Raw genomic sequence first — 23,821 nt, 5'->3', positions numbered from 1 at the left:
TCCCACACTATTGACACATATCCCACACTATTGTCACACATCCCACACTATTGTCACACATCCCACACTATTGTCACACATCCCACACTATGGACACACATCCCACACTATTGTCACACATCCAACACTATTGTTACATATCCCACACTATTGTCACACATCCCACACTATTGTCACACATTACACTATTGTCACACATCCCACACTATTGTCACACATCCCACACTATTGTCACACATCCCACACTATTGTCACACATCCCACACTATTGACACACATCCCACACTATTGTCACACATCCCACACTATTGTCACACATCCAACACTATTGTTACACATCCCACACTATTGTTACACATCCCACACTATTGTCACACATCCCACACTATTGTCACACATCCCACACTATGGACACACATCCCACACTATTGTCATCCACACTACTTGACACACATCCCACACTATCCCACACATCCAACACTATCCACACCCACTATTGGACACACATCCCACACTATGGACACACATCCCACACTATTGACACACATCCCACACTATTGTCACACATCCCACACTATTGACACACATCCCACACTATTGTCACACATCCCACACTATTGACACATCCCACACTATCACATCCCACACTATGGACACACATCCCACACTATTGTCACACATCCCACACTATGGACACACATCCCACACTATTGTCACACATCCAACACCCACACTATTGTCACACATCCCACACTATTGTCACACATCCCACACTGCTGTCACACATCCCACATTGTGGATACACATCCCACACTATTGTCACACATCCCACACTATTGTCACACATCCCACACTATTGACACACATCCCACACTATTGTCACACATCCCACACTATTGTTACACATCCCACACTATTGTCACACATCCAACACTATTGTTAACACTATTGTCACACATCCCACACTATTGTCACACATCCCACACTATTGTTACACATCCCACACTATTGTCACACATCCCACACTATTGTCACACATCCCACACTATTGGACACACATCCCACACTATTGTCACACATCCCACACTATTGTTACACATCCCACACTATTGTCACACATCCCACACTATTGTCACACATCCCACACTATTGTCACACATCCCACACTATTGACACACATCCCACACTGCTGTCACACTATTGTCCATCCCACACTATTGTCACACATCCCACACCAACACTATTGTTACATATCCCACACTATTGTTACACATCCCACACTATTGACACACATCCCACACTATTGACACACATCCCACACTATTGACACACATCCCACACTATGGACACACATCCCACACTATGTCACACATCCAACACTATGGACAATACACATCCCACTATTGTCACACACATATTGTTACACACTATTGTCACACATCCCACACTATTGTCACACATCCCACACTATTGACACACATCCCACACTATTGTCACACATCATCCAACACTTGTCACACATCCCACACTATGGACACACATCCCACACTATTGTCACACATCCCACACTATTGTCACACATCCCACACTATTGTCACACATCCCACACTATTGTCACACATCCCACACTATTGTTACACATACGCTATTGTCACACATCTATGCTGTCACACATCCCACTATTGTCACACATCAACACTATGGACACACATCCAACACTATTGTCACACATCCCACACTATTGTCACACATCCCACACTATTGTCACACATCCCATTACACTATTGTCACACATCCAACACTATGGACACACATCCCATTGTCACACATCCCACTATTGACACACATCCCACACTATTGTCACACATCCCACACTATTGTCACACATCCCACACTATTGTCACACATCCCACACTATTGTTACACACTATTGTTACACATCCCACACTATTGTCACACATCCCACACTATGGACACACATCCCACACTATGGACACACATCCCACACTATTGTCACATATCCCACACTATTGACACACATCCCACACTATTGTCACACATCCCACACTATTGTCACACATCCCACACTATGGACACACATCCCACACTATTGTCACACATCCCACACTATTGTCACATATCCCACACTATTGTCACACATCCCACACTATTGTCACACATCCCACACACTCCCACACTATTGTTACACATCCCACACTGCTGTCACATCCCACACTATTGTCACACATCCCACACTATTGACACACATCCCACACTATTGTCACACATCCCACACTATTGTTACACATCCCACACTATTGTTACACATCCCACACTATTGTTACACATCCCACACAATTGTTGCACATCCCACACAATTGACAGACATCCCACACTATGGAAACACATCCCACACTATGGATACACATCCCACACTATTGTCACAGATCCAGCACTAGTGATACATATCCTTCACTATTGTCACACATCCCACACTATTGACACACATCCCACAATGTGGTCACAAATACCATTCTATTGTCACACATCCAACACTATTGACACACATCCCAACTTTAATGACTCTGCTTACACACGAGCCATTCTATAGACATACATACTTCTCAACACCCTACATCCTCTATTCAGATGAGCACCACCTGTGTATTGAGTACGGGGATCCCCAGATCCAACCAATGGGAGGCCACCCCTTCTACAAGATGCTCCTGCCGTGTGAGCACCGGATCATGGAAACAGAGACTGAGTCCGGATGCGCCTTTATCATCAACGGCGCCAGTACCGACGAAATGTACGAGAAAAAGTCCTACATAAAGCTGGAAAATCTGAATGTCACCATCATCAAGGACAACAAGCTGACCTATCTTGCGATAAATGAAATGGAACAGAGGTAAGGGAAATAACGTGTTTCGGAAACGATATAAGGGCTTCATTTTTTTAATGTGTTTCACGTAGCCACCAAATTCTGAACATGGGTCGGTCGGTCCGGAAAAAGAAAACTTAATAAAATTCTTGGTGATAACAAGGTAACTAAAATTAGAAGGGTTGGTCGGGCGATGAGAAACACAGAAAATTATAATGCTGACCTAACAGCCTTCAATTGATTCAGAGAATGAACGGGGTGGTTTAAACTCCGATGTCTCGATTAAGAGTTACGTCCCTTAGGTGTGCTATCATCCAGTGGTGGAGGGTTCGATTCTTGGTGCCGTCATGCCTACGATCGCTGGTATACAACACGAAATCAGTCAGTCTTTCTGACAAAAAATTAATTATATGTATACTTAAAGTTGGATTTGACGAAATAAACTACCGGGCAAAAGAAGGTTATCACCGACTTCACTTGACCAAACAATAGAGACAAAGACGTATGTGAGATATATGATAAATATTTTACAAACAGGAATCATTTTCCAATATTTTGACAGAACATACATCGCAATGCTTATCTTGCATCTGCAGCAATTATTAAGAAAAAGTTAAGGGGTCAAAATTAAAAATTACACAAATCAGAGGTCATTCAAAAAGTGCATAAAGAGTCACATAATGAGACAGAAGTCAGGGGACACGTCATCAATAGCTAGTATGACCACCCTGGGCATCCATACATACACACATTTCTCCTCATTGACGTCGTCAGTCGGCGGATGACGTCAGCAGGATTCCTGTTCCATATGTGCAAGAGAGTCTGTTCAGGTGTCTGCCGGTTCGCTGCAGATGGTATACGCTGGCATGTTGCGTTTTGGCGAATGTGTTCTGCTTGGGTTCAAACCTGTACTTTCGCTTTTCGTTTTTTATACAATAACATTAAAAGTGATAACTTTGTTTTGGCCGGTAGTTTACGAGAAAAAACATCACTATACTTAGCTAAAAACAGTCGCTGAAACGGTCGAAAACACAACCATGCTGGTCGTCTAATATGCATCATCATCGTAAAAAACATTTCTGTTTGTTTTATGTAAGTCACCAAGAATGCAAGTTATCTTAAAATAGAAAGCAAGTCACTATCGAGGCTATTTCCTAACAGGGGCGGTAGGGTAGCCTAGTGATTAAAGCATTCGCTCGTCACGCCTGAGAACCGAGTTCGATTCCTCTTATGGGTACAATCTGTGAAGCCTATTACTGATGTCCCCCGCCGTGGCATTACTGGAATATTGCTAAAAGCGGCGTAAAACTAAACTCACTCACTCACTATTTCCTAACATTACTTGAACACTGACAATCACTCTCATCGTCAATATTCTGCTCTTGCTCCAGTTTAGTGACAAGATCGACATGAAATACACTCGCAATGATGAAGGATTTCTAGAAATAGTCCTTCCGGAATGTGACGATGCCAGGATTAATTTCCGGGCGCAAGATGGCGCTGTTGTTGTGGAGCTTCCAAAACACACCTTTCTCCCCATTGGGGCATGCATGCCAGCCGATGCCCCAGAAGCCCCTAACTCCAAATTCACGGTAAAAAATCCACGGGGGAAGGACCTCGTGGAAATGTTTCTCCACAGCGTCCACGAAGTACACTCTTTCTACCCGTAAGTATCTTAAATTCTACCTGTATGTTGCACCAACAAACACCTTCCTGATATCCACACTTTCTACACTAAGTACCCGCTATCCACACTTTCTACACTAAGTACCCAATATCCATCCTTTTTATACAAAGTATCCAATGTTTATACCTTCTACAGAAAGTATCCCCTATCCATACTCTCTACACTAAGTACCCGATACCAATATTTCCTACACAAAGTACCCGATATCCACACTTTCTACACTAAGTACCAGATATCCACACTTTCTACACTACGTACCCGATATCCACACTTTCTACACTAAGTACCCGATATCCACACTTTCTACACTAAGTACCCGATATCCACACTTTCTACACTAAGTACCCAATATCCACACTTTCTACACTAAGTACCTGATATCCACACTTTCTACACTAAGTACCCGATATCCACACTTTCTACACTAAGTACCCGATATCCACACTTTCTACACTAAAGTACCTGATATCCACACTTTCTACACCACACTTTCTAGTACCCGATATCCACACTTTCTACACTAAGTACCCGATATCCACACTTTCTACACTAAGTACCCGATATCCACACTTCTCTACACTTAAGTACCCACTTTCAACGATATCCATATCCACTTTCCTACACTAAGTACCCTGATATCCAACACTTTCTACACTACGTACCCGATATCCACACTTTCTACACTAAGTACCCGATATCCACACTTTCTACACTAAGTACCCGATATCCACACTTTCTACACTTTACCCGATATCCACTTTCTACACTCTACACTCAATAAGTACCCGATATTCTACACTAACTTCCCATCCACACTTTCTACACTAAGCACCTGATATCCACACTCTTCTATCACACTTTCTACACGATATCCACACTTTCTACACTAAGTACCCGATATCCACACTTTCTACACTACGTACCGGATATCCACACTTTCTACACTAAGTACCCGATATCCACACTTTCTACACTAAGTACCCGATATCCACACTTTCTACACTAAGTACCCTCTATCCACACTTCTACTACACTATCCACACCCGATATCCACACTTTCTACACTAAGTACATATCCACACTTTCTACACTAACCCGTACCCTACACTCAGTATCCACACTTTCTACACTACGTACCCCGATATCCACACTTTCTACACTAAGTACCCGATATCCACACTTTCTACACTGAGTACCCGATATCCACACTTTCTACACTAAGTACCCGATATCCACACTTTCTACACTAAGTACCCGATATCCACACTTTCTACACTAAGGTACCTGATATCCACACTTTCTACACTAAGTACCTGATATCCACACTTTCTACACTAAGTACCTGATATCCACACTCTCTACACACTCTCTATCCAGTTTTTCTTTCTCAGACCCACGGCCACAACCAAACCCCATGTTCTAAGAAGGAATGTATGTGCACAGAAGTTTATATTTTCCGAAACAAAGCATCCGTGGAGCTCCTGGTCAGAATAGGTCTTCAGGAACCCATGCTTCTCGTAAGAGGCGACTAACAGGATCGGGTGGTCAGGCTCGCTGACTTGATTGACACACGTCATCGGTTCCCAGTTTCGTAGATCGATGCTATGCTGTAGATCACTGGATTGTCTGGTACAGACTCGATTATCTACAGACCGCTGCCTTAGCTGGAATATCGCTGAGTGCGGCGTTAAACAACAAACCAACCAACCGAAACAAAGCAAGACACGTTTAAGCAAAGGGCCCTTGAGTCTTATTGTCGTTCTCGTTTTATATATCCTGATTTCAGACCATGCAAGGACGTCAGCGCTTCCGCAAGTTTCTGTAAAGAGGAACACTTGCACGACATGGGAATTGTCTGCGGACAATTTACCTTCGGAGACAGTGGATCATGCCTGTCCAGAGAAATGAACCGCGAACAGTTTCTGACGATCATTAAAAGATGTATAGACGACATATGCCTGAATGACGTCCACCCCTGCGACGCCATCGACAAGTACTTGACTGCCACCAATCCCCGTTATGACGTAGCCTACGTCTTGGAAGACTACGGCTGCAAGAAGTGAGTCCTCGGAAATGTGTTCGACCCTCTGTCTTGTTGTATATTCACTTCAGCGACTATAAAAATCGTATGTCTATCCCGAGTTTATTTTCAATTTCACCGCCGTGATATTGCTGGAATATTGCTATAGACGGTGTGAAACCCAACTCACTCACTCATTCACTTCCAGTTTTACATAAGTGGTATTTTGTGAAGTAGTTTCTGTAGTAAATGAATAAATGTGTGCTCCTTCACCCTGCATTCAGCAATATTCAAGCAACATCACTGACTCTAAATAAATGCCACGCTACTCATAATCATAGGTTTCCGTTGTACGATTCTGCCGATTGTTCAGAGATCAAATAGTGATTATTCCAGGTGTACATCAGAACCACATGCAAAGGAAAGTCAAAGTTTACTTTTAATAAGATAACGCGCGAACATACGTATGAATCAAGTCAAATATATATATATAGATATAGAGAGAGAGAGAGAGAGAGAGAGAGAGAGAGAGAGAGAGAGAGAGAGAGAGAGAGAGAGAGAGAGAGAGGAGAGAGAGAAATATTCCAGCAACATCACTGACTCTAAATAAATGCCACGCAACTCATAATCATAGGTTTCCGTTGTACGATTCTGCCGATTGTTCAGAGATCAAATAGTGATTATTCCAGGTGTACATCAGAACCACATGCCACAGGAAAGTCAAAGTTTACTTTTAATAAGATAACGCGCGAACATACTTATGAATCAAGTCAAATATATATATATATATATATATATACATAGAGAGAGAGAGAGAGAGAGAGAGAGAGAGAGAGAGAGAGAGAGAGAGAGAGAGAGAAAGAGAGAGAGAGAGAGAGAGAGAGAGAGAGAGAGAGAGAGAGAAAGAGAGAGAGAGAAAGAGAGAAAGAGAGAGAGAGAGAGAGAGAGAGACAGAGAGAGAGAGAGAGAAAAGAGAGAGAGAAAGAGAGAGAGACAGAGAGAAATAATAAAGGAACGAGATTTTCCTGTATATTTCTAGACGCCTTGAGATGTTGTGACGAGATGATGAAACAGACTTGTGGGCAGAAGAGAGAGAGATATCACAGGAAATTCAAGCGTTCCTTTATTTTTCGATTTCATCACCACAGCGCTATTCAAACCCCATGATGAAAACATGTTGTGACGGTTGAAACAACTTGTGGGCAGTGAATGTCTCGTTGTTTCACATTACTCATGCAACACGTGTAGCACGTGGTGTGTTTGTTTATAGCAACACAATGGGTCAAGAGTATTTAAATCGAAGTTAATCTCAACAACTTACGTTTAAAGATAAATTTAATGTGTCTTAAGTAAAAGAAAAGGTAATGGGTGGTATATTTTCGAAACTACCATCATAAACCTGTCGCATATCATACAAAGCTACGATACATGTAATACTGACGTAGAGATGATTTGGGTTGGAGATTGAAAGCGAGGGTAAATCATGGAGATTTCACAGCCGCTTATGGGGCCGCAAGGGAGACCACTTGCGAATATTACATGGACCGAGATTAACTGCCCCTTGTTAACACCAAGAACATGTTGACACAAGCCGCTTTTGTCGAAAAGGCACTTTTTTGCGCACTTCTTTCAGACTGGCGGGAAAATTCAATGAATCACTACAAACTCTGGCCATACGCGCCCGAATCTTATATACTTATAAGTATGATATATGTACCTCTCTATATAACATATCAAAAAGGTGTGTCAGTAAATGGAAACAAAATGGCTGCTCGGATCGGTTTCGGTCTAACAAACGCTTCCATCACTTTGACCGTTGAATTAACTGTACAATTTACACTCAATTGAAGTCTGTAAAAACATACCTTGCGTATCACTCACTTGATGATTTTATTTCCATTTGAAACTTTCATTAATTTTGCCGTCCATTCTCTCCAGAAGTCGAAACATATGACCGGAAGTATACAATTCTATTGCTACAGGCCCGCGTCGAATAGTTCAGCGAGTGTCTGATTGGATAATATGTGCACTCTCCATGCTGGCTCTAAAAAATGTTTTCATGCTGCGTTGCAAATATTATTGCAGACAATATCGATTTTGAATTTCCCTTCACTTTGCACGTGAAAAGATAAATTGAGGTCAAATTGTGTACGAGGAACGTAGTGTATATACGTATACGTCCAAACGGAACTGACGTCATGGAGTTACACTGGTGAAGATGTAAAAAAGGCATTCGTGTGTTCAAGATCATATGGCGAGACGTACACGTGTGTCTGCGTGCGTTCCTGCGGGTGTGTGTCTGCGCGTACTCGTGCCAGTTAGAAAATAACTCAGTAAAACGTAGGGGTGAATATTGCAGAGAATTTTCATATTGCGATATACTGCGATGCGAAAGTATATAATTATTGCGATATGTATTGCAATATATTGCAAGAAGTTCTTTTTCAACAAAAAAATACTTACAATCGAGTTAATGCTTGATCTGCAAAGCAAAAACACAACAAAATCACTGTGCTTGATTAAGCTTTAATTCAAACTTTTAATCATGACAAAATATAAATGTAAATAATATTTGGCACAAATTGAAAATGAAAAGAAGAATTTATCCGAAGATTTCCGAGTGTTACGATGTTTTCCGAATGCATGTCAAAATACCGGTTTTCGATCAGCGTATCGCAATACGTATCGTTTTCATGTCTGAACCGGTAAATACCGGGAAACCTGTTATATTGCGCATGCATTCATTTCTCAGCGACAGATACTGATCCCGTGCAGACTAGTCCTTGTTTCTTCATCTTAATGCCAAGCGCAAGGCGTGGTAACAACAAATGCCATCTTTTAACGCATTTTGTTGTGATCGGAGGGGATCGAACATTGATATTCAGTTGAAACCCTGACCACTTGGCCACAAAGGATGTCATCCCACATGAAATGAGTATGGTTTTCATACATTGTTCCCATGTGGAGAATTGAATGTATACTCCCCAGGGAGTTGAGATTGATAATGCGATGTGCTGTTCAGATTGACATCCAATGATCGAGGGAAAAATACCAGCGCCTTAAGCATGCACCAGTGCGTGGATATGTGCGCTATATAAATATCCTATCCTATAATGTGGATCTTTGCTTTAACCACTATCCCACTGCTCCTAGTCACTCGTGGATCAGAATGACACATTGAGAGAGTTTACACACATTCTAGCAGCGTATTCTCGGTCAGAGTCAACTGCGACAGCGTGCGTTGCACACTGCCAACTTCCGCATCTTGTTCTTTCCCAGTCGACTAAAGTGCCTTAATTTGCTCTGCAGTTGCGTCCCTTGGGCGCGCCAGGAACCTCGGATTACGGATTCGAATCCCGGTTCATCCTTATAATGTTTCAAGGTTTGTCAGCAACGTGGATTAATTGTCTGAGTGAGTGAGTGAATGTGGTTTCAAGCAGCTTTTAGCAATATTCCAGCAATATCACGGCGGGGACACCATTGTACTTATGTGGGAAATCGAACCCGGAAATTCGGCGTGACGAGCGTACGCTTTAACCACTAGGCTACTCCATCGCCCATTAATCGTCTGAGACCTGCATCACTTCGGGCTTCCTCCTTCCCTCCCTCCCTCCCTCACTCACTCACTCACTCACTCACTGTGTCCTCTCCACAACACGCCAGGTTCCTTTAAGACTTGAAGCAGTGTATGAAATAAGCCAAAAACCCAGCCAGACATCAGGGCTGGTAACTTCAAAATGTTACCAGCCCAAAATGGCTTTAACCAGACTAAATATGGTGAATTTACTCAGCTGTATGGAACATCTAAATTTTTTACCAGACCATCGGGCTGGCTAGCTGTAAATTTAGACCGTCCGTCAGAAATCTGAGGCGTGTTCAGAACCGCGAGTGCCCGCGAACGCTAGCGAGCGCTCGATCCTGAACGCCTGTGCCCGTTCGAGCGCCCGCGCGTGTACGCGAACCATTCTCACAGCTGCCTCGCCAAGCGAACCAAGATGGCGATCATGTTTAATGTCATTCGTCACCACTCGCCCCTTTCCGTAACCTCCAAAAAGAAGGCATGGAGGATATTTTGTTAATGTTGTCAAATAACATGTATATTTCATCGAGTGGTCTGACAAAGTTGATATGTTTACGAATGGCGTAACCATTGACAACATTAACAAAATATTCTATTTATTATATTTTGATCATTGTTTATAAATGATCGAGACATCGATTTCGTAGTTCGCGTTTCTTAGTTCCAGGCAAAAGTGATATTCTACTCAGTGAAAATGAAAATACCATTTTTCTTTTCACCAATATTTACAGTATTTCACCCTTAAGAATATAATAAAAGAAGCTACATGTATTCGGCTTGTCCCGGAACAATACGAGTTGGTCACGAATGGTTTATTGTAACCAAGCGCTCGCGTCCGTTCAGGGCCGATGCGAGCGCTCGCGGGAGGCAATCGCGCGGGCGCTCGCGGTTCTGAACACGCCTCTGGACTGTCTCGGGCGGTCGGACGGGCCTTATTTCATACACTGCTTGAAGTGCAAATATGTCACGGGCAGCCAACATGATACCAGAGACCATATAATAGATTCTCTGATGATACACAAGCCAACGGTCACAATCCGCGCAAATCATACCAACGATCAGCGCATCTCTGTATCACAAGATCGATACATTCCGAACATCGTTTTATCTGATATTCGGAAGTCCCATGAGGAACTAAAAGCACAGCAATAAAGCAAACTTGAACAATCTTGGATTTTGGTCAGGTAGATAAGTGACTGATACTATTCGTGTGCGAAATTATTTGGAAAACGCACGTAAAATCACCAAATTCATCATCGTCATCATCACCACACCGGGCATCACATTGTGACCCTCCAACCCCCATTGGATTTTTATACGACAAGCACGGGGTTCGATCCTGACAGTCACCCCTGAGACATTGGGGCAATGTCATGTACCCGCAATATCGCATTGTTTGTTTGTTTGTTTGTTTGTGGGTTGTTTACTGTCGTAGTTAGCAATATACCAGGAATATCAGGCGGTCTGTATTATCAATAATCGATAATACTTGAGTCTGGAACAGACAATCAAGTGATTGACACTGGGAGCATCAATCTACGCAATTAGGCGCAATCACTCACTAACTCACTCAAACCTGGAAACATATGTTCCTGATAGGTAATAACACTGTACACAAACTGACATACAGTGACATGTATCACGTACTCGACCACCCGAACCTGTATGTCGCCTCTTACGACAAGCATGGGCTGCTAAGATCAGTTCTAACCGGACACGACCCGTGAAGATCCGGGGTAGAATAGTTCTTCAGCAACCCATGTGCTTGCCATAAAAGGCGACTATGCTTGTCGTAAGAGGCGACTAACGGGATCGGGTGGTCAGTTTCGCTGACTTGGTTGACACATGTCATCGGTTCCCAATTGCGCAGATCAATGCTCATGCTGTTGATCACTGGATTGTCTGGTCCAGACTCGATTATTTACAGACCGCCGCCATATAGCTGGGATATTGCTGAGTGCGGCGTAAAACTAAACTCACTCACTCACTCTAACCGGACACATACACAGTGATACAAAGAGGTTACATACAGGATAGCGGGGAAAAGAACGAAACACATTTTTACAGGAAAAATAACTATTTTACATGTTTAAAATCAACAGTCTGTGGGTGAATAATTCACAAATACTATACAGCATAGAATTGTAAATATACAATGGTAGAATTGCACTGTTTTTCAAACATATATAAAATACCGTATTGTCTGAACCAAACATTAAATAGATCGAAACAACCTGAAGCAAAACAAATAAGTTTCAAACCTTCCAATGCTCGGACGACAATTTTGTCACGGTTAATGATGCATTGAAATTGGTTTTGGGTTGGGTTTTTTGAAGAATTGAAAATTAACGTTCAAAAATATGTAGTACTCAAAAGAAATTAATATATTGTCAACCAGTTCCCATGACTGATTAACTACAAGTATACTATAGAACCGTGTGTAAGTTGTTTTGAGCAGTTGTCAGATTCGTTTGAGCAGTCGTTTAGGGATAACGTTTAGTACTAGATCATGTTTACTACTCACTCACTAACTCACTCAAACCTGGAAACAAATGTTCCTGATAGGTAATAACACTAACATAAACTGACATATGAAATAAGCTACACACATGCTGCTTTGGGATTTTTTTTTTTAAAAACGGAACTATTTTGACAAGAGTTTGATTGTGACTTAAAAGTCACATTGTTTACGTGGTGCCAAATCATCACAGATATACCAAACGTTTCCAGCGCCTTATATTCCTTGTCCAGCCAAAGAAAAGCAGGTGTGTACTTTCTTTTTTACGTCAGTATATTTGTCAACACAGTATCAGCAATTCAGTGAGTATTAGTCTATGTGGCTTAACGTCACTTTGTACAAACTAACACTAATATCACAGCGAGTCAGTGGAGAAATCGTGGAACGAAATCCCATAACGATGTAGGTCCTAGTCCTTTGCAAAATCCGCCATCACGTGTATTGTGCCGAGTAACCTACAAATAAAACCAGAACCAGAAAACGAACCACTATCACAGGTTCCTGGCACGTCCAAGGGCAGCAACTCTACACAATAAGCTAAATACCTGAACACATCCATTTCAGTGAATAACATTGACAAAGGGCATACCATAGACACCAAACCCCATCTTCTTTGCAAGTTTGGCCAAGCCTTCTGTTTCAATGTGATGATCTACCACTGTTTCTGGAAAAACCAAACCCTTCCGATGGTAATCGGCCTTTATAAGAAGCGTGCAGCCCCCAACGCCATCTATCGGCACCACCCTGCCCTCTGCTCGAAGATCGGGGAGGAATATTCTGCTGGATACGCCATATCCCTCCAACATGAGTGCGCCATCTCTCATATGTTTCTGCTTAGCAATGGACTCGGGTGTCTCCCGCCACGTATTTTTATCAAATATCCGGAGGTGTCCCAAATCCGATCGGAACAAACATGCAGGAGCTACAATATCCTTGTCGGAAGAAAGAAGCTGCTGGATAATATCCCGTGGAAGCTCCGTAATGTCGCTATCAATCCACAGTGCCCAAACCTCGTCCTTCAGTCCCGACTTCAAGAGCATGTTCCGGGACTGCGCAATGTGGCCGCGCCGCTTTCTCTGCGCATGTCGATTGTGAACATCCGTCCAAATCCCCCTGACCTGTCCTGTGACGTTGAAATGAAACACTTCTACTCTGTTAAACGTCCTTTTGAGATTGGATGCAACGACTTCAGCCGTCTTCAGAGTTTCGTCTCGACTGCAGTCTTCACCGAACACGACTGATATCAGTTGATGGGGATAACTGAGTTCCTTCAGTAGTCTTCCAAACCGATGAAGGAGTCTGGCTACGTTGTGAATTGGCGACAGTATCAACACTTTGTCTTTATACTCCCGGGGCTCATAATGCAGGTATTTCTGAATAACTGACTGTCGTATTGGAACCACGTGGTCATTGAAAGACCTTTTGGGCACAGGTGGGATAGAAAATAGTCCCCTAGGATCATCTTTGTGATTTTCAAGCGCTTTCACCACTTTCGGATTTTCGGTCACGTTATGGCTTGGTTCTACTCTTCGGAGTATTTGAAGCTGGGTTTCGGTAGGAGTCCGGCTAAAGTGGAAAAAATGAAACAGAGCGGTGGTGAACGCAACGAGTACGACGCTGTAAATAAACAGGAGCTTGACCACCTGGCGGCGATGGTTGAATAAAGGGAGCAAACTCTGAGACAGTGCCGTCTTATTAATCATTGTGTGATATGAATACTGTCCGCTTTTCTTGAGTTCGGTCTGTTTTGGGTCATCTGAGGTTATGTCCACGCGTCATTCTCCAGCACGGCGATATGTCTGTTGACAGCGTTGATACTCCGTTATCGGCGACAGGTAACGCTCCCGTGTTGCTATGAGACAAGTGACAACTTGTGAGGTACAAGGGCCGCTTTTGTGGACATCTCGCTGACGTCAAGCTCACTCCGGGCACCTGCAGTAGATCAGAATCGAGGCACAAGCTCAGCGATATAAAGCCATTAAAGCGAAACACACTTTAGTGAAAAAGCCCTTGGGAAAAGGAGGTTGTGCATTAGGAGCCTGTCACAGGCTGTGTTAGGGGTGAGTGGGCGATCGTAGTGCTTGTTTAGAGAGAGCGAGAGAGAGAGAGAGAGAGAGAAGATAAACAGATTCGTCCGTATATGTGTGCAGGAGAGCGAAGATGTATGAGATTTGTGAAGAAAAGAGAGAGGCAAACATGAGTGTTTGCTAGAGGAGGGGTGAGGGCGTGTGTGGGGAGGAGGGTGGACAAATTAGTGGTTGCGTGTAGGTTACAGTTCCAGGATTGCAAACATAAGTAGCACAGAAACAATATATGCATTAGGCAAACATGACACGCAGGCGGTGTCGTCAAACAACATCATAAACATTACCGCGAATGATAAATACACAATGGTCGCTCACCGTGGTTGACAGCACACGTAACGCACATCTACGTGGGCTGTAACTGCCTCATTTACCTCTGCCTCGTGTCAACCCTTCCTCCATATAAGCATATCCTGTTGTAATCACAATCGGATCACTCGTCTAGGAGATTAAACAATCACAACGTCAAGTAAATGGAAGTACCTGATATGGGTATTGTCTCAACGGAGTGATAAGCCTGACTGCTTGGGTATTATTACTTCCGCTTTAATCTCTTAAAGGCGGACTCCGCTTTACTTATTGTTTTGAGATTTTCCTCGACGGCAAAGAGTATTAGCCAAGGACATTAACCTGGGGTTATCGCTAAGCATTTCGGCACCAGGGCAGGTTGTGTCTAGTTTTTGCAGACTCGATATTATCTTAGGCCGCTGCACGTGGAATGCATCGAAGTTGGGCGATTCAATTCGGACGAGGGGGAGACTGGGTATTGCACAGTCAGGCAAAGGAGGGTGACGCCCACCTCTGTACCTTCAGCTTTGAAAGGCTATACCGCCCGTATCAATACCTAATTACCTGGTGACCTACGGATCATCAGCTTATACATTTGCAACGTCATGGGGCGGGGATGGGGGAAGGGGTATGTGTGTGAGAGATTAATGGGTGGGGGTGGGGGTGGGGTGTTTTGGTTTGATGTGGTAGCTCAAACAGGGCTGCTATTCATGTTCAAACCATTAAGTGTGAATATACTTTTATGTTAAAATATATGCAATATGGTTAAATGGACACCATACTGATTAGCACAGAGTTACATTTCTTACCCAAGCCAGGATCTGAGGATAGTTGGTTTCCCTGATTTGCCATTACATTTGGAGGGTGGGGTGGGGGTGGGGTGGGGTTACAAGCGTCATAGGTATAATTCAACAATATTCCAGCTACGTGACGCCCGCGGGTGCCTAAATAATCTGAATTTGACAATCCTGTGATTGATGTAATGAGCACCGATGTGTGCAATTACGAATACGCTGACATGCATCAAACAGGTCAACGAACCCGGACACCCGACCCACTTAAGACCGGCATGGGTTACTGTCTCCGACTTAGGTCTCCACGGGTTCGTTATGATTTTAAACAAAATTTTAACCTGTGAGAACATGTTTAGAATCACAGCCCTTCAACGCTTCTCGTCAATGAGGACAAGCGGTTATTAAGTCCCCAGAACGAATTAGTAGTATCGGGCTAGCGGACGAGCGTGAAATTTGAAGGTATGTTCACACACACGGGTCCGATGTGTAGCCTGGTGGTTAAAACATTCGCTCGTCACGACGAAGACCCGGGTTCGATTCCCTACATGGGTACAATGTGTGAAGCTCATTTCCGGTATCCCCCGCCGTGATATTGCTGGGATATTGCTAAAACCGGCGTAAACCATACCCACTCACTCACACACATGGCCCTGGTATAGATTTGCGACTCCGCGACGCTGAAACAAAATCCTATCAACGAAGGCACGATGTCTTAAGTTCGTGACCCACTTATCGCGACAGATAACGCAAGTTGTTCAAAGTTCACATTCCGACAACGATGAAACATTGTCATTACTACAGCATGTGTATGACGCATTGAGGGTCATGGGTCAGAGGGGCGGTGGGGTAGCCTAGTGGTTAAAGCGTTGGCTCGTCACGCCAAAGACCCGGATTCGAATCCCCACATGGGTACAATGTGTGAAGCCCATTTCTGGTGTCCCCCGCCGTGATGTTGCTGGAATATTGCTAAAAGCGGCGTAAAACCAAACTCAGTCAGTCATGGGTCAGATAAAGCGTCTGGTATACTAGCATACATGTGCACATGTGCGCCACGTGGTATCGACTGAGGGGCGTGAATAGGTTTAACATGGCGCTCAAGACTTAGTACTTATAGGGAGACGTGTATACATGTGCGGTGCGGTGCGGTGCGGTGCGGTGATGTGTGTGTGTGTGTGTGTGTGTGTGTGTGTTGTAATGGAGTGTGTTTGCGTAATAATAATAAGGGTATTCATATTGCGCAATACTCCATATCACAAAGGGGCATGCTCAAAGCGCGCACAAATGTTTAAAAACAAACACATCAAAAAGTCATATGAATCAGTATTGTAGAAGATAGTGCGTAGGTGTTGTGTGTATATGTGTGGTGTGTGATTCTGTGTGTAGGTACGATTGTGTGAGTATGTGTATGCCTGTTTGTGTGTGTATGTGTTGTGTCTGACTGTGTGTACGCACATATACGATCGTGTATGCATCATTGTGTGTGTGTGTGTGTGTGTGTGTGTGTGTGTGTGTGTGTGTGTGTGTGTGTGTTTATGTGCGGTTGTGTCTGTGTATGTGTGACGGTTGATTGTGTGTGTATGTGTGATCAGGCGTGTGATTGTGTGTGCGTGTGAGTGTGGTTGTGTAATCAATAAAAATTAACAGCACTGACATTTTCCTCTCATTGCTCAAGCCAATAACTGTGGCATGTATGCTTTTGGTTTGTTTAACGCCGCAGTAAGGAATTTGCTAGGTATATGACAATCGGGGTCCCTTTGGTCTTAAAATGTGGGTGACTTCAGACTTGGACTCGTCGCTATATGGCTGGAATAACGCCGATGTGACGTAAAACCCAACTCAGTCGGGTGTCCTTAAATAATCCCTGAACGCTCCGCTTAGCATAAGTGAGTGAGTGAGTTAATATTTGACGTCACATCGGCAATATCTCAGCCATATCGTGACGAAGCTTAGCATAAGTAAATAATGAATGAATGAATGAATGAATGGATGGATGAATGAATGAATGATTGAATCAATCAATCAATCAATCAATCAATCAACATGACGGCAGCAGACAGACAGACAGATATTATATTTAAGTCTCACCTCATGTAAAAGTACAGATATATACACACATATACATACAATGAGCCACCCTTTAAGGGTTATGAGAGACTATTACATAGAAGTGACATATATGATAAAAGTAACAATATGACATTAGCCGTATAAAAGATGTTTTCTTCTTTGAAGTATATAAAAGCAGGTTTTGGCTGTAAAATAAACATGTTCTTTAAATAGTAAAATCCTTTTTTCATTATCACATAAATCTAGGAAGTTGGGATAGCTGAAACACATATGGCCATATAAACTTTGACGTAGATCATCGTACAGCGGACATTCCAACAGTACATGACTTTCATCTTCAATCTTATCACTACATTGGAAACACACCCTTTCATTTACATTCATATTTGAATATCTGCCTGTTTCCAACTTTAGAGGTGCAATACCGGATCTAAACTTGGAAAGGGCAGATGGATAGGAGCGCGGCATTTGCATACTTACATAGCTTTCGCATTAGCTTTTACACACTTTTAAACTTTCTATACGTCCGGAACTTATTGCTACCCACTCTGCCTTCTTGTTTATACAATGCTTCATATCAGCATGTAAATAATCGAGTCTGTATCAGTCAGTCCAGTGATGGAGGTTATGAGCACCGATACACGCAATAAGGACACAATGACCCGCATCATCCAAGTAAACGAACCTAGGCACTCTGTCCTCTTAGAAACACCGGTTACTGGGTACTTACATTCTTACCTGGAATTCCAATGTAAAATTATTTGGATACATCTTTAATAGATTAACTATGACTGATATTGAAACCGAAACATGAGTCTCATTAACCTATTCAGACAATGACCTACTTTTCAGCCGATCCGAATTTTCTCGTGTGAAAGTAAAAAAGAGACACCACAAACAACTATGTTTACACTGAATTCCAATTCCTTGTTTCATAAGAAAATGATATTTACAAGTTTATTTTAATTCTAAACTTTAATAACATCGTATTTCTATATTTTATGGCGAGGTGTAGGCAGCATGACCTTAACTAAAACGTCACAGACTGCCCCTGTTTGATGAGGTCGTAAAATGATTCACAATTCATCTGGCTCACTGGTTACACCTGTTATGCGTTGTTTGCGCTTATTCTGTGTGGTTTTGTAACGCACAATGTGATTGATATAATATCAGGTTCGTACCAGACCGCCAAACCTTTCTAGCTCAGAGCCTCGTTTTGAGATTTCCACGATTTCCGTTTGTCAGTGCTCGCTGTACGACAGAGCACGCTGCACGACGTGTTTGCAAGGATTAGAAGGAGCGTAGTGTTGCAATGTACAAGTGGTTAGATGTATCAAATAATCCTGATAATATTTATGTATCCAGTTGAATGAATTGGTCTCAAAATTCTTGACTGGTTATTGTACTAAGTTGCGCAATAGGACGGAACCCAGTCAGCAGGAAACGAGACTGTTGTGTAATCAATGTTTTGACTTGAATATGTTCGATGCTGTGATGCCTAGACACTTACAGACTATAATCAAATACAAATTCACAAGAACATATATGCTTTTAGCACAGTATTCTCTGTCCCACGTGTATTATTTCAATATCACCCGGTGCTTTACAAGGTAATATTGCAGCCATAAACACGTTGACGATGTCATAAACTAGTAGTTCAGTACATCCGGGATATGCTTAACTGCTCAAATAACAACAAATAAAAATGAGTAAAAAACACAAACGCCATAAATCCCGTTCGCTCAAAAAACAACAAATAAAAATGAGTAAAAAATACAAGCGCCATAAATCCCCTCGATAGGGAAAACAAGCCCTCTGTACTGTAAATCACAGGCCCTCGTGTCTTTGCGAGGATTAAAGATTAAAAAGATCATTTTATAGATCAGTCCCGACTCGAAATGCTTCACAGAACAATATATCATGATGTTTAGAACTGAGAAACATTTCGAGTCGGGGGTCATCTCAAATTTTTATATATTTTTAAAAAATCTTTAATCCTGGCAAAGAGTGCCAAAGACACGAGGGCCTGCGCTGTAACTGCCCAAAGTCAGAGCTCCCAACAGTGCCAGGCGATAACAAACATGCATGGGCTTTCCCAAAATAAAGCAAGTCTAGATTTTCCGCGGTTTCAGTTTCTGAATCTCCGAAGGGAGGTGGGGTAGTCTAGTGGTTAAAGCGTTCGCTCGTCATGCCGAGGACCCGGGTTCGATTCCCCCAAATGGGAACAATGTGTGAAGCCCATTTCTGGTGTCCCCCGCCGTGATATTGCTGGAAAATGGCAAAAAAATGGCGAAAAACTAAACTCACTCACTCACTGAATCTTCGACCTCAGTGGGCTCCTTTACCATTTAAATGAAGTTCTTTGTTTCCCTTATTTGTTTCTATCGAATTCATATACATGTACTTTCTGAGACTCGACGTTCCATAGTTCTGTAATCCATAGAGTCATTTGTGTTATAGTCCAAGACGGTCATTTCTTACCTATTGTTACGACATCCATAGCCTTAATGGATTTAAATCTATTTGTGTGTATTCCTGTGTTGGTCACCACCCCTGTAAATCGCTTGTCCACCACAACGTCATTGTCCTTCCGTCTGTCCACTGTTGTCCCAGTCTGTATTTTTGTGTACACTTGTACCGTTAACCAGTCTGGTATTTCGAGAGCACGTGACTGTTTACCCGGGAGTAAGATAAACACTGTTCGTTGGGCTTTATTTGTAACAGTACAGATGGAATCGCGGTTGAACCTATTTATGTTAGCAATTGTATTATCCACTAAAGAAATTTGGACCCAAAATTCGACAGAATCTGAGCTACTCTAACCGGTTAAGCAATGTTTGGGGGAAAGTATTCTATCCTCATTGTGAGTGAGTGAGTTAGGGTTTACGCCGCTTTTAGCAATATTCCAGCAATATCATGATGGGGAACGCCAGAAATGGCCTTCACACATTTTACCCATGTGGGGAATCGAACCCGGGCCTTCGGCGTGACGAGCGAACGCATTAATCACTGGGCTACCCCACCGCCCCGGGTTGAGTGAGCTTGGGGTGGGGTGGAGTACTGAGTGTATGGGAGGGGGCGACAGTAGGGTGTGAGAGAGAGATACGTGTCTCATGAGTGAATGGATAGGTGAATGCATTAGTCAATAGGAGAGTGGCTTTATACGCCACTAGGCTACCCCACCACCCCCTTTGAAGCAAGAACAAATTCCCAATCACAAATTTGATATTAAATTGAGATGTGCATTTTCGCATGTTTTCCTAAATCCCTCTGGCAGTGAATCATGTTATGCTTCAAGGTTCTACAAATTAAACCTCTATATCTATGGCTGTTATTGATGTAAATTGTTCGAAAGAGTGTTGCAAATAACCCCAGATTCACGTTTCCCCCAACCCTAATCCCAACTTTCGCCCCAACCCTAATCTAATCCAACCCAATACTTTCCCTAACTTTAACTCTAATCCTAATCCTAACACTGACCCTATTCCAATCCAATCCTACCCTAACCTTAATCCTAATCCTAACACTGACCCTATTACGATCCAATCCTACCCTCTAACCTTAGTCTTAATCCTGACCCTATTCCAATCCTACCCTTAATCTTAATCCCAATCCTAATCCATTCCAACTCCAGCTTCTAGACAGTGGCTGTCATTTTTAAATAATCGACGCGCGGATTACGGAAGGAAATAAAACCGGTTTGTTTACTCGTATGCTATTTCCTCAAAACATCGAAAAGTCAACACAAAAATGATTATAGACAGTTCTTTTAACTTCCCGATAGCAGTCTAAATTTGTGTACATATTTTGACATACCACATAAAAATATGGTCCACGCAATAGTTATGTACAAACTCACCTCCACGTTTGGCCTAGCGTGTCTGTCTACGATGTGACATGTGCACGTTGTGCGTTAGTGAAGGGTGGATGGTCATGTGATAAACAATCCGGGCTCGCTGTCGGTATAGTATACCTGTCTGAGTGGGTTATATCATTATGCTTGTAAAACTGCAGCCCAGTACCTCCAGAATCATATCATTATACATCCGGGCTTGTTGCAGAAAGAATCCCCACGCTGTTAACATACACCCCTGTGAACAATCGGTTAACAGTCTTTTTCATTCACACGTGTGCGAGACGATATCCTTGACTTCACAGAGTATCGACACCCTATTGAGGTCAGTTAATGGCTATTTGCTTAGCCTTTAACGTTAGGGATGGAGTCAGACCCAGCGCTGTGGTCTTCTACGTGTACTGCGACGCCACGTCGTCGTTGGTAACAGAGGCTATCGTAAAGCTGGGCTATTGGGTGTAGCGTTGAACAAAAGTTGTCGGTCACGTGGAAAGGAAGTGAAAGGCTGTGATGGGTGACATGTTGAACAATTTCCTCCAATCGACTTGTTGAATTTTTTATGTTTTGTGTTCCGTATCAGCGGGTTGCAGGTGCATATGTGTTGAAATGTAGATATCGTGGGAAGTAAAATCAACGGAGGGTTGAAATCAATGTGATTCGTGATTGGCCGCGTACTAGGATACAGCTGAAAAGGTCATACGTACTTTTATGCGTTACTCAACCAGCATGAGAATAGGTGGGTGGAGAAATGAGATAAAAATACGAAACTTTTTTTAAAGAAAAGAACCAAACTCGCATGTTTGTCATTGACTGCGTAAAATAATCATATGTACCAGTCGGTGAGTGAGTGAGTGGGTGATGGGTTGAGTGAGCTGGTGCACGGGTGACTGAATGTGTGATGTGCACGTGGTGATGTGGGTGTCTGGTACATGTTGGGGGTGGGGGGGTGTGAGTGAGTGAGTTTAGTTTAGTTTTACGTCGCTTTTAGCAATATTCCAGCAGTATCACGACGGGGGACACCAGAATTGGGCTTCACACATTGTACCATGTGGAGAATCGAACCCGGGTCTTCGGCGTGACGAGCGAACGCTTTAACCATTGGGCTACTCCACCGCCCCGGGTTGAGTGAGCCTGGGATAGGGTGGACCACTGAGTGTATGGAGAGGGGGCAGGAGTAGGGAGCGGGAGGGGGGTGGAGGTGGGGAGTAACTGAGTGGGTTGGAGAGGTGCGTGTCGAATGAGCGAATGGATGGATGAATGCATTAGTCAATAAGAGAGCGGCTTTATAAGCAGTTCAAGCGGATGCTTGGGTTAATGGTGAGTAAGTACGAGGAAAACCGAACATATTTTTTTAACTATGTTTTCACATTCAGGTGCGCCACCTTGTGTCAGCTTGTCAAAGTAGAAATCCGGAATCGATTAAGTTATCAAATGGGGTAAAATAATTTGGGTTTATTGCCGCATTAAACAGTAATTCGGTTACATCACCTTGTGTCTGCTTTGCTTGTTGTTTTACGCCGCACTCAGCAATATTCCACCTATATGACGGCGGTCTGTAAATAATGGATCCGGACCAGACAATCCAGTGATTGATATCATGCGATCTACGCAATTGGGATACGTTGACATGCATCAACCAAGTATTACGACAAGTATTTGTTGCTGAAGACCAACTCTTACAGGATCTTCACGGTTAGTGAGTGAGTTGGGTTTAGCGCCGCTTTCAACAGGATTGAATTACACCATGACGTATTGCTCAACTGATGCATGAAACCCCAAAGCGATACAGGTTATGGCAGTGTTAGTGCCCAGGTGAAACCCCCTGACAAAACTGGAACTATACAGTGAAATGATCCATCAAACAAATTGGACACATACTATATGCTTTGAGTGAGTGAGTTTAGTTTTACGCCGCACTCAGCAATATTCCAGCTATATGGCGGCGGTCTGTAAATAATCGAGTCTGGACCAGACAATCCAGGGATCAACAGCATGAGCATCGATCTACGCAATTGGGATACAATGACACGTGTCAACCAAGTCAGCGAG

The 23,821-nt window shown here is 43.0% G+C and overlaps 2 protein-coding genes across 3 annotated transcripts; one reads left to right on the top strand and one right to left on the bottom strand.

Moving 5' to 3' along the window:
* The first annotated feature begins 2,649 nt into the window (after positions 1-2,649).
* On the top strand, positions 2,650-6,703 carry LOC124260834. The gene is made up of 3 exons (XM_046695155.1): positions 2,650-2,908; positions 4,273-4,547; positions 6,355-6,703. Exons 2-3 carry the CDS (start codon positions 4,291-4,293, stop codon positions 6,629-6,631), a joined length of 534 nt encoding a protein of 177 aa, XP_046551111.1. The 5' UTR covers positions 2,650-2,908; positions 4,273-4,290; the 3' UTR covers positions 6,632-6,703.
* Positions 6,704-12,168: 5,465 nt separating this feature from the next.
* LOC124260835 (mannan polymerase complex subunit mnn9-like) lies at positions 12,169-22,193 on the bottom strand. 2 transcript variants are annotated; one of them, XM_046695157.1, is made up of 2 exons: positions 21,779-22,193; positions 12,169-14,618 (listed from the first exon to the last, which is right to left on the bottom strand). In XM_046695157.1, exon 2 carries the CDS (start codon positions 14,387-14,389, stop codon positions 13,247-13,249), a length of 1,143 nt encoding a protein of 380 aa, XP_046551113.1. In that variant the 5' UTR covers positions 14,390-14,618; positions 21,779-22,193; the 3' UTR covers positions 12,169-13,246. The 2 variants fall into 2 exon arrangements, with proteins under 2 accessions (XP_046551113.1, XP_046551112.1); XM_046695156.1 differs by lacking the exon at positions 21,779-22,193 and adding an exon at positions 15,089-15,292.
* Between the last annotated feature and the right edge of the window lie 1,628 nt (positions 22,194-23,821).

Source organism: Haliotis rubra, unplaced genomic scaffold, assembly GCF_003918875.1.
Source record: "Haliotis rubra isolate DU_JTF1 unplaced genomic scaffold, ASM391887v1 Scf779, whole genome shotgun sequence".
Taxonomy (NCBI): Eukaryota; Metazoa; Mollusca; class Gastropoda; order Lepetellida; family Haliotidae; genus Haliotis; species Haliotis rubra.
This window is presented reverse-complemented; position numbering and strand designations above follow the sequence as displayed.